The following is a 22,684-nucleotide window of genomic DNA, read 5'->3' as shown; positions in this document are numbered from 1 at the left end:
AAGAAAATTGCTCTGACTGAAATGTAATATGGCAAAAAAAAATGATCCAGCAAAACTTCAGCCTGACCAGCTCCCCAGTCCAGTTCACTATGCAGCCAGACAAACAGCTGTGCTGGCACAACAGAGCACATGGCACAGCGACAGGGATGAGCAGACCAAGACAGAGAGAAGTGGAGCTGCCTATTTTGGCACTCTTGCTAACAAAACGCACGGTGTGCTGGCTGTGGTTGACAGGTTCATCAACAGAAATGCTCACAACTCAGCTGCTGGCTCTCCCCCATGGATATCACATGGACCATCTGCAATTGCTCCAGTGCACCTGTCCAAAGGCAGGACACCAGGTCTCAAGCCCTGCTAAAATGCATGTTTTAAATGTTAAGGAAAACAGAAGAGTCAGAAGGAGCTTCATCCAACTTCTGAGGAAACGTCCTCTCTGGTGAGCAACATGATACTAACGAAGAAGGGACCCATACCATCCTCTTGTTCCTGTTGTGGATCTAATTCTGAAAGCTTCTTCCTGTACTGCAGTTTGGAAAACTTGAGTTGAACCCATGAATAGTTTGAGTATGACATAAACCACTCTGTGGAAAATAGACTTTATATCAAAGAAGGGGCATATAGATTTGATCCAGATAAGAATTACCACTTGCATGAGTATTTGCATGGGCATTTGCAACAATTGCCAGGCAAAAGCAAAAAAACGAAGAAGTCCTGTGCTGACTGAGTGGCAGTAACCTATATCTCACCTTGCAGCCACCTTGTGAAGGTGGAAAGTTCCCTGGTTTAATGTCACTAGGGTTGCAGGAGTGCAGGTCTTGCCAGGTGAGAGCTACCACCCTGTCCCAGGCCTGCTGAGATTAAACAGTGATGGGAAATGTTCCTGCCCTGGACTAGAGGAGGTAAATGACATTGCTTGGTCTCCTTCATCTGGGAGACTGGGAAATCCTCCTTTCCCTGGGACAGTAGAAGTCATCCTCCCTGCACAAGCTCATTTATATTTCTGAGATAAAAATTACATGCTCCCACCTGTTTGCAGTTGGTTCCTGTAAGAAAAGTCTCGAAGTTTGCCGTGGAGCTGACCAAGCCTAGTGAACATGGAAGAATGGTTCCAAGAAGCAACGTGAGTTTTGGGCTAGCTATCACCATATTCTCCAAGCCTATGGTCTCTGCATATTGCCCAATAAATCAGCAAATTTAGAGGAGGGTCACCTCCCCGAGATGTGCGCTCACGATAGCGCAGGGAGAGGATTGTGTTGGGTAGGGCTTTCAAATGGAAGAAAAAATAACAATTAAGAAAAATGACAGGATTTTCTCCATCCAGTAGATTTAGAGCAGGAAGAATGTGAAGGACATAAAAGAAGGGAGATGACATCCATTAATTTCCATCATCTTGCCACAGACAGCAAGAGGGAATGGAAGACATCACAGCCCAGCCTAGGATCACAAGGAATAGCATGAAATTCAAAAAATCCAATCTCAGATGCAGGAGGCACATATACAGCCACAGAGACCCATATATTCTACAAGAGAAGGCACTTTCCTACTGAAATATGATGGGCTTTGTCTCTTAGGCATTGATTTAGAACTACTGTTCTGCCTAGATTTTTCATACGCTGCAGCCACAGTTCAGGGACAAAAGTCATCAGAATCCAACAGGGAAATTTGGTTCCTTCAAGTAACTCCTCTAGAGATGTCCAGTATCTTCCAAGGATCTTTGGAGAACTTGAGGACAATCTCACGTGTGCACTATCACATAATCCTGTGAGACAAGGAAGACACTGCCAAATAAATTCTTAAAGCTATTTTGAACAACCTCTGAAGCAAGTAGCATCCTTCTTAGAAGGTCTTGAGAGGATTAAAGGCATTCTCTGTAGCTCATAGCAATGTGCTTGTTACTCAATCTGGGGAAGAAAAAACAGCTGTACCCTGTTTAACCTGGGATCCTCAGTACAATTATGGAAGGTGACCTTGTTGACGTGGCGTGCCGTGACTGCTCTGACCTGAACGGCTCTTTCGTAAGAGTGAGTTTACCCAGACACGGGTGCTGGAAAACATGGAAAAGAAGAAATAGAGTCTGAACAAGTTTGAAATTGCAACTCAGACAGAAATGGCATGTTGAAACCAAGATGGTGTAATCCATGACCATTTGCAATCTGTTGGATGTTGTCTCTCATGATAAGAATCTTTTCCCACATCTCTCTTCAGTAGCAATTAGGAAAATCAGAAGCTATTTTGGGGGATGAACAAACATTAAGTGAAGAAAGCAGAGAAGCTCACAATTTCTTATGAAGAAATGCAGACATGTGTAGAGCTGACGATCACTGAGAAACCCAGACATGATTTATACAAGTAGACAAGATGAAGAAGATGGTCACAGAGAGATCTTCATTATGCATAGCCTGAACAAGAGCAGCACTTGGAAACTAATAGTACTAACAAAACATCTACAGTAAGTAATTCCAGCCCTGACATCAGTAGTCAGTGTTAAAAAGCAAAGGGCTGCAGATCAGTTAAAAAAAAAAATCTCAAAATGTCTCAGCTGGAGAGGAGTCCAAGCACCAGTCAGACCCAAACCAACAGTCCTCAGCTGGTCAGATGTGTGACCTGCTGGTTCTCCATCAGTAAAGAGGAGACTAGTGCACAGTGCCAGCCAGAGATTAGCTTGCTTTATTCCACGGACAGCAGCATTTATCCTGCCCTACACCATACCCTCAGTTTTCGCCCACAGGGTGTGAGAACTTTCCGTAACAGAAGAGGTCAGTCTACCAGACATCCTATCTGGGCTCACCGGCATTTGACCGGGGAAGGCACAGAGCTAGCTCGAATCCCATATCCCAGACGGGAGCCCAGTCAAAAGCATTCCTCAGCGCTCTGCAACAAAGAAAAATGCTGCAGGGTACATTTAAAAAAAAATCTGCAGACTGAACATGTGCCTGGAACACTTTCTGCAAGACAAAATGGACATTTAAAGATACCGCAAAAAAAAGAATAGGTTTTAAGATCTAGAGACTTCACTCTATCAGAGGAGAAGACAGAAAGTATTTTTTTTTGTCCCTTCTGCTAGCTGGAAGGGACTGAACAACAATAGCGAGAACCTTAAAAAGAAGCTCAGAACCAGACTGACAGTAAGCAGAAGACACAAGGTAGTGGCTGCCCAGTGCTTCAAATCCATCTCATCACCATGAGCAGCGAGAAGGGACCATTGGCTTGGGAGTCATCTTCTGAGTGACCCCCCTTCTCAAGGTGCTGTGATACTGCAGGGTACACACACAGCCCAGTGCTAGCCAGAAGCAGCTCTGTCTGCATGTGGTGGACAGGCATGCCTGTCGTGAGACTATGAAAACAAACGCTAGCAGTCACATTATCTCTGTGCCTGCTGCTGCTATTGATGCCACTGAGTACTGCTGGAGAGCTGCGGGCTATCATATGGACACATCCACACCAGTAAAAGGTTGTTGGCAAATTGGCCATCATGCAGAGAAAAAACGAAATGAAGGAAATGAAGACTTGAACTATAATCAAAAGTGTAGCAGAGGGGAGCAGGAGGAAAACAATCTCCCCAGGCTGCCTTTGCAAGGGTTGCCAAAAAGCAGCACATACATTCGAGATGGGCCAGATGTTGCTGCTGCCCGGGAATGGGACTGCAGGTCTGTGGTGGTGTCATGAGCAGATGGCAATGGCTGGGAGGAGCGCAAGGAAGAGTGGGCGTAAAGGAAGAGAGACCCAGCTGCCAAAATGTCTTGCCTTGGCTCTGCTCACAATAAGGGACTTGACTGAGTGTCTGAGTATATCAAAGAGAACTTAAAATGTTGACTTGCTTGCATGTGATCTACAAGAATGCATGAAGTGAGGTGTCTTCTGATATCATAAGGTTCAATGGAAATACATGGGAGCAAGAGCAGTTCAAGCAGAATTTAAACATAGGCTTGTGAAACTGGGGGCAGAGATGATCTACCACTCGCAGGGCTCACCAGGGATCTCAAACACTCACCGCCATTTGCAATCTGCTAACAAAATGGGATCTTTCCAAAGGAGCGCTCCCACTCAGCCGTGGTGGGACGCAGAAACCACAGGGTGAAATTTTATGGCCTGTGTCACGCAAGAGTTAGACAAGCTGCTCCTTCTAGCTTTACAATGGATCAATCTACCAATTTTTCTCAAAATAAAGAAAAATCTGGACTGAAAGGGTTTTATTAAGTCCAGAAGTCAACCCCTGGAAACGGTATCTCAATTCATTTAGACATGCTGTGCTAAGGTGTACAAAGGAGGTAGGAGACCATGAAAAAAAAACTGGCCTTATCAGGAAAGCCTATGGCTATGAACCAGTCGAGAAGGTTTTACATCTAGCTCCATCACAACGTCCCAAAGCCATGCTGCTCATGCCTCGTACGTCAGCAGTTGCCCAGAGGCAGACGATGCAGCCTCGGCTTCGCCATCCAAGAGCAACTGGAGACCTGCCTCATGGCTCAGGAGCACTGGGATCCTATGGTGGCTCTTACCCTCCAAAAAAAGTAGACTGAGGAGCTGCCAGCTCATCCAAGAGGTTACTCAAAGTTAGCAGACTTCTCAGAAATGCAGATTATCATTTTCTATTTCATTCCCCACCTATGGTGGAATTTCTTCCCTGGAAGGAGAGCTGTGAGGATAAACTCATTAACATCTGTGAAGTACAGATACTAGTGCACTAAGTGCATTGTGAAAGATCATGAGATGATTATTAATTACATATTCAGTGCAGGGCTGTAATGGCATGCATTAAAAATGGCATGGGGTCTCCACTTTAAATAATGGGGATAAACCAGATTAAATGTTTGCCCCTGTTCTGTGGGCAGAAGAATGCAATTCAGTAATACTTGATCCAATGTATCGCCATCTCAGGTACCTTTGTACCACACAGGGACAGAGTGAAACAGCCTGCATGTAGCTTTTCCTGAATTGCACATATTTGGTCCTGTAACCTAACTAAATTCTCTCCATAGTCAATGGAGAGAGACTGGCACTTTCATAATCCAAATTCTGCATGCATTATGGCAGGGCAGATCCTCTGCAGAGCAGAATCACTCCTAGGTTCCTTCCAACTAAAGCAAATCTGTGATACGGGGGGGAGCAGATGTCTTTAGCAAAAGCAACGTGTGTCCAAGTGGGAGACTAAACTCAGTTTCCAGCTCAGTGCACCCCACACAAGTGGATAACAGCATGGCAAAATGTTGGGGAGGAAACAGTGGGCAGCTAGGTAAAATACCAGGGATGACAAATGCCTGGGATGACGGAGGAGCTGGCACACCACTGCCAAGGTACCGGAGAAGTCTTCATCAGAAACATCATAATTCCTCCTGAAAAGGGCCTGGCTCAGCCCCTGCAATACAGCATTTTACTGCAGTCTGCACAGTGAAAGGTGTCCAAAAAAGGAGGACACTGATATGTGTGTTAATCAAGTGAAGAACCATCTACAAAGAAAAGGCATGGATCTGTCTTCCAGTTGAAAAGCTATAAATAGCCTTGCATACTTGCTTATCAGATTGGTTCGGCTGCAGGGATAATCTCCTGGAGAAAGCAATGGAAGCCCTGTTATGTTGGATATTTATAACTAGATGAAAGCCTAGAAAATGCACAGTCGTGTCAGTCTTGCGCTCGTGCCGCAAGATAGGGTGTGTGGGATCCAATTAGTCTCTTCAGTCTAATATAAGGTCAAGAACAGCTCAGTCTTCCCAGCTTCACAAAAATGCAAAATCTGATCTCTTTGAGGGGCTGGTGCTGCTTGAGCAGCTGCAGAAGCCAAGACAAGGGCATTGTGAGACAATCCCCCAAAAGGTCATGATGGCCCCACATCACTGGAGACTTCGCAGGAAGCAAGACATGACCCTTTTCTGTACAAACAAGACAGAGAGGCCTTGTTTGCACCACAGGGAGGTCTGACGTGCCATGTCTCAGGCAGGCAGACCACGGGAAATGTAACTGACGAACTGATCTAACATGATCAGCGACTCATCATCTTCAAATCACCTGGCTTTGTGCCAGGGTCCCCTAATAGTCTGCTTAACAGATCACAGCCCTGACCCCAGCCCTTAAAGGTCATTGCACTGCCTTTGCCAGATTATCTGCAGAGCACCAGGACAAAAAACAGAGTTAATGCCAGTGGATTCCCCAGAGCCTTGGCCTGCCATGGCCTCTGCACTGAATTGGGTTTAGCCAGGTCAGGACAGCTGCTGGTGGCACCAGAGCCTGTTTCCCAACCACTGACACGTGAAGAGAGCCAAGCCAGGACAGGCTGGGGGACAGCAAGCATTACAGTTATCCCCTGGGAGCCTTTGCACAGGTCTGCATCACATATGGATTTGTTCGTGGACAGGTATGTGGCGATTTCTGTCCTCTTGGGCTATGAACATACTCTGGGACTCACATGCAAAGGGAGGGAGCTGCCTGATTTATAGGAGAGGTCGGGTTTTGTGACTCTGTGGACAGGGAACTATGCCCAGGTGGTCTGTCTCTGTGAGAACCACTGCTCTGGGCAGTGTCCCCTAGCCTTCCTTAGGTCTGCTTATCCCCATCAGGCTGACAACAAATGTCCCAGTGACTACAGGCAGCCCTCTCTGCCCTCCATCTCCTGCTGCAGACCCTCCAGGTCCTCCTCTCTCTCTCATCTTTCTAGTTTTAGCCCTGCTCCTTCCTCATCATCTCTGGGTTGCCTGTCACCTTCAGGGGCTCAAACTTTCCTCTTCCAGCCCCATCATCACCACTGCCATGCTATATGCTTCAGCACAGCCATGTGGAATCTCCTTGCCTACATGCCCTTCAAGCGTCTCTTGTAGGCACCTGGCTGGTACTCAAGGGCACTTGGGAAGTCCAGTACTGTCATCCTGCAACTGGACTCCAGAAATGTCTCCACACTGCTCTTCCCAGTTGACTGGCTGGTACTTTTGGGAAGAAAGTTATCTGCACGACACTCCCAGAAAGGAGGGTGCCTCACATTGCACGAGCAACAAATGGGTTTGGGAACCCTGCCAGACCTGGCACCACTATGCCTTGCTACAGATACATGCAGACCTGTCCCAAATTCAAGGCTGCTCCCAGAAGTAGGAGGAGACTTCAGGAGAACCCTTTGCACCTCCTCTTTTTTCCTTCCAGAGGTTTCTTTAAACTTGCCAGCTCCACTGCAAGCTCCCCTCAGCACAAGAGCACAGAAGGCAGTAGGTACAGGAAATTAGATGTTATGTGCACAGCCAGAGCCAAGCCCAAGAATGCAACTTAAGCTGGCCAGAGAAGATAGACTGGGGAGTGGGCTGGTTGAGGGTAGTCAGGCAGGCAGTACAGAGGCAGCACAAGAAGCAGAACTGGGGTTGAAGCTGCACCAGGGTGGGGGAAAGCCAGCTCTCCTGTGGTGAGATTGCAGACATTTCCGGTGGGGTTCTCAGGTTAAGGTGGACCTGAGCAGGTGGTGACCTGAAGAGCCCCATGAAGGCAGAACACGTCACTTTCTGGTTTGCCACCACCATGCTCTCTGATCCTCCACTCCATGTATCTCCTCACCTCAGTCTATGCCACTAAACCTGCTCTCCCTCTCTGCTCCCCGGGAAACTCCCATGGCTCCAACACCCACCACAGCACAGAGAGCTGCATCACGCCCCGACCACCCCTACACCCCTGCCCTGTCATGGGGGCAGGCACCTATGGGACCACCTGACAGCTCACCATCGGCTGGGCTACAATCCCCTCCATGTGCCACCTGAGCTGCCATCTCAGACCCCTTATCCACATCATGCCAAACCCATCTGCCTCCTTGACTCTTCCTAATCCTACATCTCCTGGCCTCCCCCAGATCTCCTCCCCCAGGTCTCCTCCCCCTCATCCACCTTTCCCCTCCCCACCATGTCCTTGCTGCTCCCTTCCTTTGAGACCCATCTCTCTCTCCAGTCTCGTAGCCCCACCAGACTTGAGCATGTCAGGCTTGTCCCAACCAAGTTCCTTGCCTTGCCCCGTCTCACCCACACCAGGGGAGATGCAGCGTTGAGCATGAAGAGCCTCGGGAGCAGTGTCCCTGGGGAAGGAACAAGCACACGTGCTGCCAGCACCTACCATTCTCAGGGTGCTCCATTTCTCCGATGCTGCCATCAGGTGTGGTGCGTTCATAGTGATCCTCAGGCAGAGCTAGTGGCCCGATGCGGGGCCCTGATGATGATTTGCTGCTTGGGGTCTCAGATTCCTCCAGCCCGCTGTCGTAGTAGCTGTGCTGGGAGGGATCCTGCAGGTCTTGAGCCTGGCTGGCTGCAGAGAACGTCACTCGGCGATGAGGTAACTGGGAGAGAAGAGAATAGAAGAGAAAAGCTGTTGCATCACCAGCAGAAGAAGGCAAAGTGGGGGGGGTGGGGGGGGATGTAATCAAACCTGACCCTTAAACAGAGGCAGAGTGCTGCTGCCCAGTGCTCCTGACAGCAGGAGGGTCCATCTTCAGCCCTCCACAGCCAGGGTGACAGACGCGGCGCTGGGTTCCACCCCAGTCAAGAGCACCCCATCAGATACCACTCCACCTGGGGAGCTCACCTTGACTGGTCCCTGTGCTCCCCTGACCCAGCAGCTCCCTCCACAGCTCATGCCCCGGCCTCCTCTCCCACCCAGAGGCAACCCTGGGCAGATGCCCTCTCCCATGACAAGCAGGCTCCAGAAATGTCCCCTCTTAGCACAGCATCCTGAATCATTGGCCTCCTACCCCTCCCTTCATCTGGGGTCTACACTCTGCACTCAGACTCTGTGTGTACCCTTGGTGCTCTCAGAGACTCATCTGGTCAAGCCCACCTCTCCTGAGACCCTCTCTAATGGGATCACTGCCCAGCACAGACCTACAGTGACATCATTCTTCACCTTCCAGCATCTGGCCTGACACCATCTCTCATCCTAAGAGGTTCTCCATCAAGGGTCACCATCGCTTCTGTTGTCTGCTTGTTAAACATTTCAAAGACCCTACTTCACACTCCCCAGCTTTGCCTCATGCTTGGGAGGAGCTCCCTGCAAAAAGCCATTGAGCTACATCATTATCTCCCTCTAAATCCTTCCATAAAACCCTTCTTTGTTGTGATTATCTAGGAGTGGAAATGGTAGCACAAGTTCATAGGGCAAAAGCAGGATGATGAGCACAGAGAATGAAACACAAACACCAAGAGAAAGAAAAAGACACAAAATCATCCATAAATAAAGGAAGGAGCCCAAGAAAGGAGCTATTTGATGGGGATCTGAAGGAGATCAAGAGAAAGAGGGACCAACACACCATTTAGGCTGAATACCTTTTTTGCTGATGTCTTTACTGCAACGGAGTGGCAATCAGGAATCCCACACAGCTAGAACCAGGGAAGGAAGGAGAAGGGGAAGGAATTGAGACTAACCAAGGGAAGGAACACACAGGGAGCATTTAGATGAGCTAGCTGCTTTTAGGCTGGTTGGACCTGATTAAATTCACCCCAGGTGCTCAGAGACCTGATTTAAGTAACTTCAGAGCTGTTAGGGCCTTTTTTTTTTTTTCTTCTTTTTTAATATACTTTTTAAAAAGAATTTGTAGAGAATCAGGGAGCTTCCAGAAGACTAGAAGTGAGCTAAAATAGCGCCTGTCTTTAAAGACGAGAAAAAAGAAAAGCTGGAGAATTATAAAACAGTTAGCTTAATTTCAGTTCCTGGAAAAATACTGAAACAGATAAAAGAACTCTTTGTAAGTACCTACAAGATAACAAGGAAATGAGTAACAGCCACTGTAGGTTTGTCACAAACAAACATGTCAAGCCATTGAAATTCTTCCTTTGAAAAGACATCAGGCCTTGTGGATGGAGGAGGAGCAGCAAATGTTATATCTTGACTTTCGAAAGTTTTTTGACACTGTTTTAGACATATTCTCATAAGTAATGCAGGAAAACAGTGTAGGTGTGGCATAGTACTTCTCTGCTTAGGTAATATAGTGCATTTCACTGTAGGGTGGATGCAAAGTATTTAGAAAGTTGTATTCAGAAAGTAATTACTGAAGACAGGCCTTTCAGCTGGGATGATGTATCAAATGAAATTCTTTAGGTTGTGTCCCGAGTCCATTGCTAGCCTGTATTTTCATTAGCAGCTTGGATGACAGATGTGGAATAGATCTGCCACATTTGCACGCTTGGGAAAAATAATCACCATGCAAGCAGCAGGCTGGCTGAAGGATTGGCGGTTACAACAGATCATGGGTTGACTGTCCGTCAATGGTGGCAATCTCTCACCAAAAAACGTGTCTGTACTGGGATGTGTAAACAGGCGCTTTGTCTTTGAGTCACACGGTGATCTGTCCGCTCTGCTGGGATCGAGTAGGACTTCAGAAGCAGAGATGTGTCCAGTCTGGGCACCACCTTCAAGAATATGTGCACCAGTTAAGCACCAGTTGAGCGGAGAGGAACAGAAACAAGCAGCTGTTAGAAATCATGACAAACCATGAAAAGACTGAGAAAACTGGTTTGGGGAGGAGAAGGCAAAGGCAGCAGTCTCCAAGCTCATAAAAGCCTTCTGCAAAGAGAAAGCTGATGCTTTTGATCACAGACAGACAAGAAGCAATGGCCTTCACCTGCAGCAGGGAAGACTGAGGTTAGACACTTGGAAAAAAAATGCAAGAGTAGGTTTAGCCAACTGCAATAGTTTTCACAAGCAGATGGTGAAATCTTTGTCATGAAGGGATAGGCTAGCCCCTCTCAAGAGTCTTCTCAAGGAGCTGAGGTCAAAGCAGTCCTGCCCATAGCAGAATTGTGTGCAGGCCTCCGGAGGTCATGTCCCAGCCCACTTAGTAGGCTGTGCAGCTGTGTAAAGCCTACAAAATCCTTCACTGCACTGACGTCACTGCCTACCATGCCGGGCAATGCTGTCCCACAGCTTCCTCCTGCACCCTGACTGCCTGTCTGAAACTGCTTTCTTCCGTCACCGTGGCGCATCCCTAGCTCGAAGCTCCTGCTTTCTCTCTGTGCTTGTAAAACCCTAGACAAACAACTAAGGCTCCTTGGGGTGCCTGCAATAATACAAACAGCCTCAGAAACCCAGCCTGTGACAGCTATTATCCCTCCCCTGAGGGGTCTCCTTCCAAATAGCATCACTTTTACCTAAAAACCACCTCCTTTAAGTGTCAGATCCTGCCTGGCAGCCCTTGAAAAGACTCTTCCCACTGCAGGACAAAGCAATCCACACTCCACCCCACGTCCTTCCAACCCTGCACGGCAGCATAGCACTAACAGGGCTTAGTGCCCCCCTCATACTCAGCATAGTCCTCACCATGCTGTGACGAATGCACTTCAAAAATAATAGTAGCTTGTGTCTGGCTGATGCTCTCCACTCGGAGAGCCTTGCTCTGGAGTCATGGAAAGACACTGAATCCATTTGTCTGGCACTGACTTACAGAAATTGGGTTTTCTTTGACCTTTCTGTACTGGGTTAAAGAGCCTTTCAGCACACAGCATTTTCTACACAAGAAGTTGCTTGTACAGTGCAGTCAAGGCACCCTTCAATCTTCTTTTTGAGAAGTTAAACAAACTGGGTTCCTTAAGTCTCAACCTACAAGCCAGTGAATGAGTTTGGTGGCCCTCATCTTTACTTTCCCCATTTTTTCCCCATTCCCCATCAGAGGCAATCCCTGCAGGAATGCTGGCACCACCTCACCAGGGATTTCTGCAAAGCCTTGCTTCTCCTCCTACCTCTCAGGTTTTTCCGAGGACTGTATTAGCCCTTTGGTGGGAGCACTGTGAGTGCTCACGCTGAGCTACTCATGCAGTGTGATCCTTAAATCCATTTAAAAGTCAGTGCTTTCCAGGATATAAACCAGCATTCCCTATTTCTCAATGTACAGCTTTGCATTTGGCTGTGTTAAAATGCACTTTGTTTAAATGGGCCCAGTTTACCAAGCAATCTGGATTGCTCTGCATGACTGCTCTATCTTCATCATGATCTCCCACTCCACCAATCTCCATGTCAGCTGCAAATTTTATCAGCGGTGATTTTATATTTACTTCCAGATCATTGATTATAATGTTGAATGGCAGTGGGCACAGTACCGCTGCCGAAGAGCTCCTCCAGGAGAACCTCATTCCACAAGGACTCCCGACTAACGACTGCTTTTCTTTGTTAAGCTGTTGATAAACCATATCTTCATCTATCTAACAATGCTTTACTTATAATGACTAGTGTTAATTCAAAATAATAATAATAGTAACATAACACATTATCAACTCGGCATCTTCATCAAACTCCAAGCTGATTAGCTACACACTGTAATCTCACCCCAACATAAAACCAGCTTTGCTGCTTCAGACCCACAGGTATGCCTTGAGCAGATCGTGTTCCTCATAGTAGCCGGGAGCAGATGCCTAAATAAAGGTTTAAGAGCTGGGCTTGTCATGTAATGACACTGCCCAGTACCCCTTCCCATCAAACTGTGTTGACTGACGTCAGTGCTATTTCCATCATCAAGTTTCCTGTCTTAGCTATTAATCCAGTTGTTCCCTGAGGCTGGCGAGGACAGTGCACGGTGCACACAGCATCCCCATCACTATTCCAGCTGGCTCACGGCGTCACTGCACTCCCACTCCTCCTGGCTCATCCTGAGTTCCCCAGCCTACATCAGAGAGCTCCTACTCCAGACCTTTGAAGACAAATTATTTTCTTCGATTATTTCAAATATCACTATTTGAAGGAGCTGATATTTTGAATGTCTTTGATGGTTACCAACTCACTGGCAGGTACTGCATCCTACATTGTTACGTCTCAGTCCAAATTACTAGAACTATTCATTGAATGCTTTTGCATTTTTCTACATAATTAACAATTTTGCAATCTCCATTTCGAAATGACAATTACTGAATTCCACCTCTTCCTAGCACATTTTTTAAAGGACTCCTTATTGTATTTAGCTTGTCAAAACTGATTTTCCTCCAATGTTTTTGCCTTTCCTTTTCAATTTTCTACACTCCATAACCACTCATTTCTACTAATTGCTATAGACTCCCCCTCTTTTCCCTTTCCCCCCCCCAATATTCATTGTTTTTCTGTTTCTAACTACTGTCTCCACTTTGCTACTGCACTAGAATGGGATGTGGGGCAAAGCTGTCGATTTTCTTAGATGAGGAATTGTGGCTCTGAAAAAAGTCCTTTCAAGCACTCCCCAGTGCTCATTCTTTTATTTCTGATGAGGAGACATGCCTGTGCCAGCCTGTACATCTGAGAAGCAAACTGAGCCCCCGGTCCCCCACTTTCTGCAGGGAGCACCGGCACCAGTAGCTGCCTCCAGCAGTGGCAGCTGCTCTGATGAAGACATTCATCCCCTGGTAAATCCTGTGGGTTTCTGTGTGCCTCAGCTCGGGTTTTTTTCCTGAGCAAGGAACTGTTTGCAGCGCATACGTTTAATGACCCCCATCCTCTACGAAGTGCTCTCATGCTTTTTTGAGTCCACACCTGCTTTTGGCCTCCGTGGCATCCTGCAGCAATGAACTCTCTGCCCATGTGCTACGCAGAAAAGCACTTCCCTTTGGTTTTACATCTGCTGCCTGGAAATTTTTCCTTGAACTTCTCCTACCTGCAGGGTTGTGAGAAAACATGAGTAATTGCTCCTTGATCTACCCCTTTCCAGTTTCACAGATCTGCACTGCATCCTGCTCCACTGTGTCCTCTGTGAGCTGCAGCACGCGAGTACGTGCAGCCTGTCCTCCTGCAGACGCTGGGCAGGTTGGGCCAGCTTTGCTGCCCTGCTCTGTGCCTGTTCCAGCTCTGCCACCGCCTTTCCACAATGGGGAAGTCAGGGTCACACCCACGGTTCCAGGTTTAGGGCTCATCTGGCAGTAGCAGGGACTTGTTTTGATGAGAAATATTCTCGGGCTCTCCCTGACAGCCTTCCCCAGCCTGCCTGATCCTGCTCGCACACCCCAAAGTCCCCCAACACCAATCCCGGCCAAGGGGGCTCCTCTGTCCTGATGCCCTCCACCATGAGGGTTCCAACCCACAGATGCTGGAGGGGGACCAAGTGGGCACCCTCCCTCCTCAGCCCCACTCAGCTCCCTCCCTCCTCTTGCTTCATCACAAATATCTCCAGCTTGCACTGGGACACACACGGAGCTGATTCTCTTTGCTAAAGGAAAACAAACTCAGACAACACAAGAGCAGTGCTATGAGGGAACAGGGCTGTGGCATGTCACACAGGCTCCTTCCCAAAAGCGCTGCATCTCCACCTGCATAGACCACACAGACCAAGTGGCAGGAGATGCAGTCCCATCTGACAGACCAGAAATTGTGCTGTTCACAGAGGAAACCTTAAAATCCTCCCTGGGCACCCTTTTCCTGCCGATAGAAACAGTGTGATGCAACAGCCCCCATGGAGTTGAGCTGCCCTGCTCCCCCCCAAGTACCAATTAATGCTGGAGTGGTGGAAATATCAAAATTTTTAACTACCTCGCTGCTGATCTGAAAGCAAGATCCATGGCTAATGGGCTCATCTGGCAGCCTCCAATTGCTCCTGCGCCTCCCCACATGCCAGAAGCCTCAACGTCCTTTCAGCCAGCTGCCAAAGGAGCTTGCTTCCCCAACAGCCGCCACAATGAAGCAACTCACAGGGCTGAAAGTGAAAGGCAATGTCAGACCCAATGCCCAGAATATAAAAATAAGCGACAAGGGAGCCATTGTAGCATGAGTTAGTCAACTTCAGATTAATTCATGAACCCCTCTCTTTACAGACCAACCTGGAGCTATACAACATCCCCGATCACTGAAAAAAAAAAAAGACAAGCCCAGGGACCATGCCCCAAACTACAAAGATCCAGCTTTTCATGTATGGAGGTTTTGCTGCATGTGGGAATTATTTTATTTGCTACTGTCATGTCTGGGGAGAAACACAGCTCCAGTGCAATGCAACACAGGTTTTGGAGCAGGAGGCTGATGGTAATATTATGCCCATGGAAACCAGGGCAAGTCTCAAGGAAAACTGGACCTGAATTGCCAAAAACCACCTAGGGCCACACTCTAGCTTTAGGAAAGAGGACACAAGCACAGCTCGTGTCCATAAGCAATTGACCATTTTACAGATCATCTGAGCAACAGCATGTGCTTCTGCTGGTGTTCTGGGGTGAGGATGGAGCAGATAGCTCTTCCTATACTTCCCTGTGCTACCGCAACAGCACGCTGCACTGACTTTTGAAGATAACCTCCAAGAGCATCCTCTACTCCTCCTGCACCCACCTGCATGCCCGGGGCTGCCGTACCTGCAAGTAATGTGAAGAGCTCACAATGCTACGTGGCACCAGGCAGAGCAGCACAATGAGGGAGAGTGCATATGAGCAGCAAAAGCAAACGCTGCCCTGACTTGGTGTCAGCCTCCTAGCACCTATGGTAGCCCTCTGCTCCTCCAGGACTGCGCTTCTCTATCCAGTGCCCCTCTGGTCCCCTTTATGGTCTGGGGATTCGGTCTGCCCCAGAGGTTCCTCCCTGCACTGCCACAGCATCTCCAGGTTGATTTTCAGAGGCACAAGGCTAACTATCACTTTGTAAAGTGGACCAAACCACGCCAGAGCTGCAGTTCCCAGCAGTACTAGATTGCTCCCTTTCAGCACAACATGAAGGAACTGAGGAAAGAGCTGGTGCAGAGCAAGGGAACAGGTCTCGGTGGCTCTGCCTGCTTTGAATAAGGGAGAGACAGAGTAACCAGGCAGGACAATTGTCTGCCTGGAGCTCCAGCCAGCACAAAAAAGGGGAGGGAGAAAGATGGACCCAGCTCTAAGCAAAAGTGTGGTCTATGCACCCCTGTAAGACCCCTCCTGCATTCAGAAAAAAACATTCAGGCCTTCCCAAAATTTTGTCGTTGAAGATGGTGTCTCCAAACTAGCACTGACAATTTTGGACAGGACTACCAGCAGACTTCAAGGCCCAGTTTTCTGATCTACCAGTCTGATGATTTGCTGGGGTCACCTCCATCACAGCTACTGTGGTTGCACAAAGCACATTAGCAATGGGGCTGACAGTTCTGGTCCATCTGATGTTCACGAGGTTTTGTTTGATGGCTGCGCTCTGCCCACAAACTCTTGTGCCCATGCCCATACCAGTGTCTGAAGTGAGGGTTGTTCCCAACAACCCTTTGACTTTTTCACTGTTGACAAATGAAGCGACAGAAGGAATCCACAACTGGAGGAGAGACTCACAGGAATCCATGAGAATCACATATCCCAAAACCATGTATTATCTGAAAAGCAACTCTGTCAAGTGGCTGTTCACGTGGCTTCCATTGCTGACAACTAGCAAGTGCTGACCTTGCAGTCAGAGGAGAGGTGCTATAAGTCCTGCTGAAATAATGATAGCAGAACAGCCATCCTAAAATGGACATCAGATCCCAAGGCACTATCTAACGAATAAATCTGGGTAAAATGTGGGCTGACTCCGCACAGGTGCCCTGAAGCCTTCTCAAATTTGCATGATGCTCAAAGAAGCCGCCAAAGCCCGGTGCCAACCTGCCTGGTCAGATGGAATTTATCTAACTCATAGCAAGATCTAACGCAATTAGAAACCCATTTAGACAGCCTCAGGACAGAGACTGCCTAACCTCTCAGCCTATCAGAGCTCTGAGCCCATCAAGGATGTGCAATTTGGCTTTTCTTTGGTTGAAATGAAGACCGAAAAGGAAAATATGGAAATAAATAATCTGAAGGATGAATCATAAAATCTAAAGGGGTCATAATCTTTATGGAATAATGTCTAAATTGGACTGACCATGGTGTCCTGAAATGTCTGTCACCTTTAAGCTCATAATAGAGCCATTTTGTAGATAGTTGGTATAGAGCAGAAATTGCTCGGGACACAGAAGGAGGTCTCATAATCACAGTAAAACCATCTGAAGATCCCAGGGAGAAAAAGGTTCCAGGACTGGGAGTAACACTTGAATAAAGCCCTCAAGGAATCCAACAGCTGTAGACTGGGAGAACAACGCTGGGAAAATAATGAGATAATCTGGCTCCCAGTTGCACCCATGGGAGCTGACAGATAGTATTGAAAGCTCTGGGGAGGGCAGGGGTCCCAAACCGTAGACTCAGGACTCTAAAAAAAGACAGGAAACCAGGAATGATTTAACTGACAACTTTGAATTGAAAATATGTCAATTTGCTGAAATCAGATCATTTTTCAAGCCAGTTTCTTGTTTCAAAGTTGGGGCAGGGGGGATATCTTTGCTGACATGTAAAAACGGAAAAATGATGCTCTTGCAAAGGTAACTTTCACTTCAGAATTCAAGCCAAGTATTAATTATGAAGCTAAATTCAAAAAGGTCAGTCAGAATCATGCCTTTAGAAGTTATTAGGAAAAATATACATATTTCTGCATCTATGTCCATTGATGGACTTGAGTCAAATTAAAAAAAAAGAATCTGACAATTCTTGTTGATTTATTTTCAAATTGAAAATTTTCTTCTGATGGCAACCCTGCTTTCTAACCACCTCTATGTTCATAGACAAAGGACAGAAGCTTTTTTTGCTTGGTCAAGGAATTGTGTCTATTCCATAAGTCTGTGCACCAACATGCTCTGGACACCAGCAGAGCCCTCACTTTAGTGGTCTGCAACCAACATGCACCTAATGATGAATGGTGATGATACTGGGTAAGACAAGCCTTCATTTGGAGAGACCAAACAGGCAAGACAAGTAATATTGTGAGGTTTGTTAAGGGCACTTATCTTACGTGCACCAGTCCGGCATTACTGTTCTGACTGGCACAGGACTGCTGGTATGGATGAGCTGAGGATGGTTTTCTTTCACCCTGTCCTTAAATCCTGGGTGAGCTGTCAAGTCCTTGGACCAGACCTTGCAGACCATGGCACGGGAAAAATTTCCTGAATATTTGGGCAGGATTCTGCACTCTCTTCTTTGGGCAAGAGGCATCCTGATAGTCCCTAATAAACTGTGATCCTTGGAAAAAAATAGCCCAAGCACATCTAGACACTCCCAGGGCCTTGAATCACAACACCTCAAAAGGTCTCGCGCAGCCTGAATAATAACGAAGGGCTCTTCAAATATCTCAAATACTGATTTTGCTTTCTACTGGGCTTGAGTGCTTTTGATGAAGAAGCGGAAAGATTAACAGATTAGTGTAAGAGGAACATCAGACATCACATTAGCAAGACATTTAGAGCACGATCTCAGTCCCGGGCTCAGACAAGAAGCTCCCCCCACAGAAGGGATGGATATCTGTCAGAGTCTCCCTGGCAGCAGTTTTGCAGCTGCTCAAGAGCATCGGGGAGTTTGGAGCACGTGAAAACCAGGCCATGTGGGAGCTAAATAGCTCCAGGCTTTCAGGTTGCTCGGGCCTTTAGAGATGTCTCCAAGGAGCTGGATCAGGGCACTCTGCTCCCACAACTTCTCTACAGAGCAGGGTCGGTTCTGAGCGAGACGCAGTGATTCGCTTGCCCTCCCAAAATGATGGCTTTAAAGAAGGCTTCGATGAAACCTGCCAAGATTGGCTGCTGCCCCACTGTGCCATATTTAGACAGTAGATCAGGAGGCAGGTATTTTGCTGGTGAAGAGGTGCTCAGGAGGATGTTTACCTCCCAGGGCAGGGGCATCTTTAGGGATCTTCGGGCAGGATCCACAAGACATGGCTTTGAATGCCAGAATGGATGCAAATGATGAGATAATGTACGAGCTTTCTCCTGCCCTTCTAGCAGGTCACTGCCACAAACCTACTCTCCTACTCACTCTTTTCTATGTGCATCTGAAGGACTGAGGCAGTAAACAGCTTACACCACAGGAAGACACAGATGTAAAACAACTAGGAGACATCTTTAAGGGATCTTGGGGCGTTGCTTTCATTCTGTTCCTTTTTTTGACCTCCTCTTCCTCTTGTGCTCTCAACCACAGGGTTGAGTCAGGAACTCCATCAGGAAAAGAAACCTATGGGATACGGAAAGCAGGTCCTCAAGGGTGCAGACTGAGACCTTCAGAAAAGTCCAGAAAGTTAGAGAGACGACAAGGTCAATGGGGACTTACTGGGGGGAGGCTGAGTGTGTCTGAGTCGCAGGTGACCCTGGCTCCCAGCGGTGAAACCAAGACTCAGCTTCATCCAGGTTGGACTGATGGACACTGCAGCTAGCATCAGAGGTGACAAGAAGAGGTGGCCTGTGCCCCTGCAGCCAGGCTCCTCCTCATCCTTCTTCAGTCTTCCTCTGCCTCAGCCAAGCAGACTGTGTGCTTCCTGGGGCACTGAAGGAGCAGAGGGGGCTGTGGGCAGAGTCCCTTTTGGAGTAAACTCCGTTGTCCATCTTGGTTTATTCCAGGAGCAGAGCTTGGGTTGTGCAACTGCAGCTTAGATGGACTGGCTTGCAGGGGAGTATGCAGGAGCACAGCTCTCCCACGGACAGATGTTTTCACATGCCAGGTATGCATGGGGATGGAGGGTGGAAGAGGAAGAAGGTGCTTTGGGCTTGGCACGGGACTCCGCTCCAGGGGCACCATTCAAAAGAACATGCCAGTAAGAGAGAGATTTGGCAGGGTACCACAGGGGTTGAATGTTCAAGACCCCACAAACCATGAAGGAGGGCTCCCGCTCTTTGCAATCCACCCTGGCACAGTCAGATCTGCACAGCTCTTGGACACAATTCTCACCAGGGGTTCCAGGTGGACACCAGCTCTGGGGACACAAGTGCACAGCATCCGCCCCTTGGCTGCTGCCCCACACCCTCCTGAGGCTGCCTTCCCCACCCTGAGCTGACACAGTTCCCAGAGACAGAGCCACTCTGTGCCCCTTTGCTCCGTGTATCGCTTAGCCCTCACTCTCCCCCATAACACTCCACCCCACCCTGCCCTACATCATGCACCCTCTCATTACCCCAGCCGCCTCTCCTTCCCGTCCCAGAACATGCCAGCTCTGTCCTCACCCGGGAGCACCCCACCCTCCACCCCCTTCAGCTGCATCCCACCCTCCACCCTTCTCCCCATCCCCGGCCTCCTGGCTGCTCTCCGGGTGGAGGGACTACAAAGTGCCGAGAGACACTGCCCCGTTGCAGCATCGGGTTTTGCTCCAGGATCTGGGTCACTGATGAAGCAGGCTGCAGGGCTGGGCCCCACTCCAGGATGGTCTGTGAGCGCAGGGAACAGCACTGCAGCTGAGAGCCTGGCCGAGCGGGCAGAGCAGTGCTGGGAATATCAATCAGCACGGCTTGGATCGGGTTGTTGCCCACACAGCCAGTGCTTTCATCGCACAGAGGATTCACAGCTCGGCTGTTGGAGCCAGCCGGGGACTCAGCCCCGCGCTGCAGAGGGCTCAGCATCCCTCTGTACCAGGGCCAGCAGACAGCTGGTCAGGGGAGATTGATAACAGGGAGCGGGCAGGTCACTGCCCGAGCAGAGTAGGGAAAGAGATCAGGAGAAAGGAATGGAGATGACCAGATACAATTGCGAAAGGAAAAAGGGGAGGGTGAGGGGGGGAAGCAGAAGCCCTCCCCCGCCCCCCCCCCCCCCAGATCCAAGCTAGGGAAGCCCGTGTTCATCATAGACCAACACTGAATCCAAGAGCATCAGGCAGGAGAGAGCCTGGGGGTCTCAGAGGCAAGAGGAAGAGGAGGACAGGGAGGAATGAGCGGCATCTTGTTCAGCAGGGTGGTAAAAGGGGAACTGGCCAGAGCTGGAAGCCAGCCAGGCAGCCCAGCCTGATGTGAGGAGCCCCAGGCAGGTAGCAGAGGTTGGGCGAGCCTTCAAGGAAGCAAAGGATGAGGTCTCACGTGATGATGGGGCCACGGGCTGTCAGGCAGCAGAGACCCAATGCCCTCTTCGATGGGATGGGGACAGTAGGTGCTACTGTCTCCTTGCAGACACGCTGCTTATGGAAGAGTTGTCACCTGCCCAAGGCTGCACACTGTGTACACCCCACTGCCACCTCTCCACACAGTACAGCTTGCACATAACCCTGTGCCACCTCTCCCTGTGGTACCAACAGTGTACCCCCTCCTGCTGCAGTGCAGGCTGCACGTACCCCCCTCCACCTCCTCCTGGGACAGGGGTTGTACCTCCTCACATCACCCACGCCTGCCGCACAGCCAGTTCACCTGCCTCCACCCCCCATCACAAAGACCCCCGTGCCACCCCTCCACGGGGTACAGGCTGTGAGCACCCCACTGTCACCCCACACACGTGGAGGACACCCTGCTGTCACCCCCCCGCAGCACAGCCTGCGCACACCCATGCTGTCTCTGGCAGTACAGGTGAGGCTGTGCCACAGGGTCACTCGTCTCCCGTGGCTGAAGTTCTTCATTTTGAGGTCCAAAATGCCCCACGGTGCTCTCCCAGGCATAGGCACCCCTCCTTGCCATAAACCGAATTTCCCCCAACACAGACCTGCCAGGAGCTGCTGCACATTCCTGCCTTGCTCATGGGGGATCCTCACCAACTCCCCAAAAGTCAGCACAGCCTACGACCAACTCCTTGCCCCCTCTGGTGCTCCCCCAGCTCCCACAAACACCTCATCGATACTCACAAGCTGCCGTGCATTCACAGCTATTTCGCAGAGCCCAGGCGCTCTTCCCAGCACAGCTAGGGCTCAGCCCCTGGGCTGCAGCCCACAGGACCTCACCGACACACTCTGTCATTCGTTCTCTGCACGCCAGAGCCAAATCTGACCCACGTGCAACTGATCCCGGGAGCAGGAGCTGATCTGCGGTGCCTGGGATCCGCTCCCAGCACCGTATCTTTCTGAAACTGGGGAAAAACAGGGCAGGTGCCCCATGAACCCTCGGCTCCATCTGCAGCTCATTGCTGGATCCATTTATCAGCTCATTCCGCGTGAACGACCTTGAGAAAATCCACTGACCCAGGACAGTAGGAGACTTTCCTAGACATCTGCCAACACCTAAATCTGCAATTTATGGAGACTCTCAGCTAAATTATAAAACAAGACAATTTCATTTCTGTCCATTACAGCTACAATATTCTCCCCTCATCCCCCCTGTGTCGTTCCCCCCCCTCCCACAGAGAATAATTAATACTGCACCGTTCTCCTGAGCCTGCAGGCAGGTGCAGGCACCTCTGCTGAGCTCGAAGTAGCACACTGAAGTTAACATCACTCCAGCCAGCTTCTCAGATAGTGGGGGGCTGTAAGCCTTGGGTTTGTGCACCCGGGAAGGGATGTAGCATAGCCTCCCCCGGAATAAAAAAGCCCCAAAGGATGGAGCCTGGGAGAAGCACAGAAGAAAGACACGCTCCCCACACCAGCATCTGACAAGTTGCATTCTCACCTCAGGTTCATCAAAGAGCTGCCGAGGACAGGGAAGGGAAAGTTTTCTCAGAAAGTTCCCAAAGGGAAGCAGATAGCAACGCCGAGCCAAGCCCCCAGACTGCCCTGCCCAGCCCTTCAGGGACGAGTTATTTGGGTGGTTGCTGGTGTCTGCTTTCCTCCTCTGCAGCCATCGCATCTCCCCGCAGGTCCCAGCCCTGCCTGCCTAGGAGGCCCAGACGCTTCCTGGATGGTTCAAGATAAAACCTTATGCTGTTAGCAAAACAAACTAGGAGGCTGTGAGAGCCAAGGCTGGCACAGGGCTGAAACCGCCAAAGCCAGAACCACTGGTTTCCCCAGATGATCTGAGCTCTCCCAGCGCCAGAGCTCCTCTTCTCCAGCAGCCTGGTGTGGCCGGTTGGAGCCCCTGGGGAAGAGGTGAAGCTGGTGTGACAGACGCAGGGATGTCTGC

At 49.3% G+C, this 22,684-nt stretch overlaps 1 protein-coding gene across 4 annotated transcripts in view; it reads right to left on the bottom strand.

Annotated features, from left to right (window-relative positions):
* The window catches only part of PCDH1 (protocadherin 1), a 55,889-nt gene that overhangs the window by 19,169 nt on the left and 14,036 nt on the right, over nt 1-22,684 (bottom strand). For all 4 annotated transcript variants that reach the window (XM_075441949.1, XM_075441948.1, XM_075441950.1 and 1 more), the window contains exon 4: nt 8,074-8,293. In XM_075441949.1, the coding sequence (XP_075298064.1) occupies nt 8,074-8,293 (220 nt within the window). The remainder of the gene's footprint in view (nt 1-8,073; nt 8,294-22,684) is intronic.

This window comes from Opisthocomus hoazin, chromosome 23 (assembly GCF_030867145.1).
Source record: "Opisthocomus hoazin isolate bOpiHoa1 chromosome 23, bOpiHoa1.hap1, whole genome shotgun sequence".
Classification (NCBI taxonomy): domain Eukaryota; kingdom Metazoa; phylum Chordata; class Aves; order Opisthocomiformes; family Opisthocomidae; genus Opisthocomus; species Opisthocomus hoazin.
The sequence above is the reverse complement of the archived record's forward strand: the minus strand, read 5'-3'. Positions and strand labels throughout refer to the sequence as shown.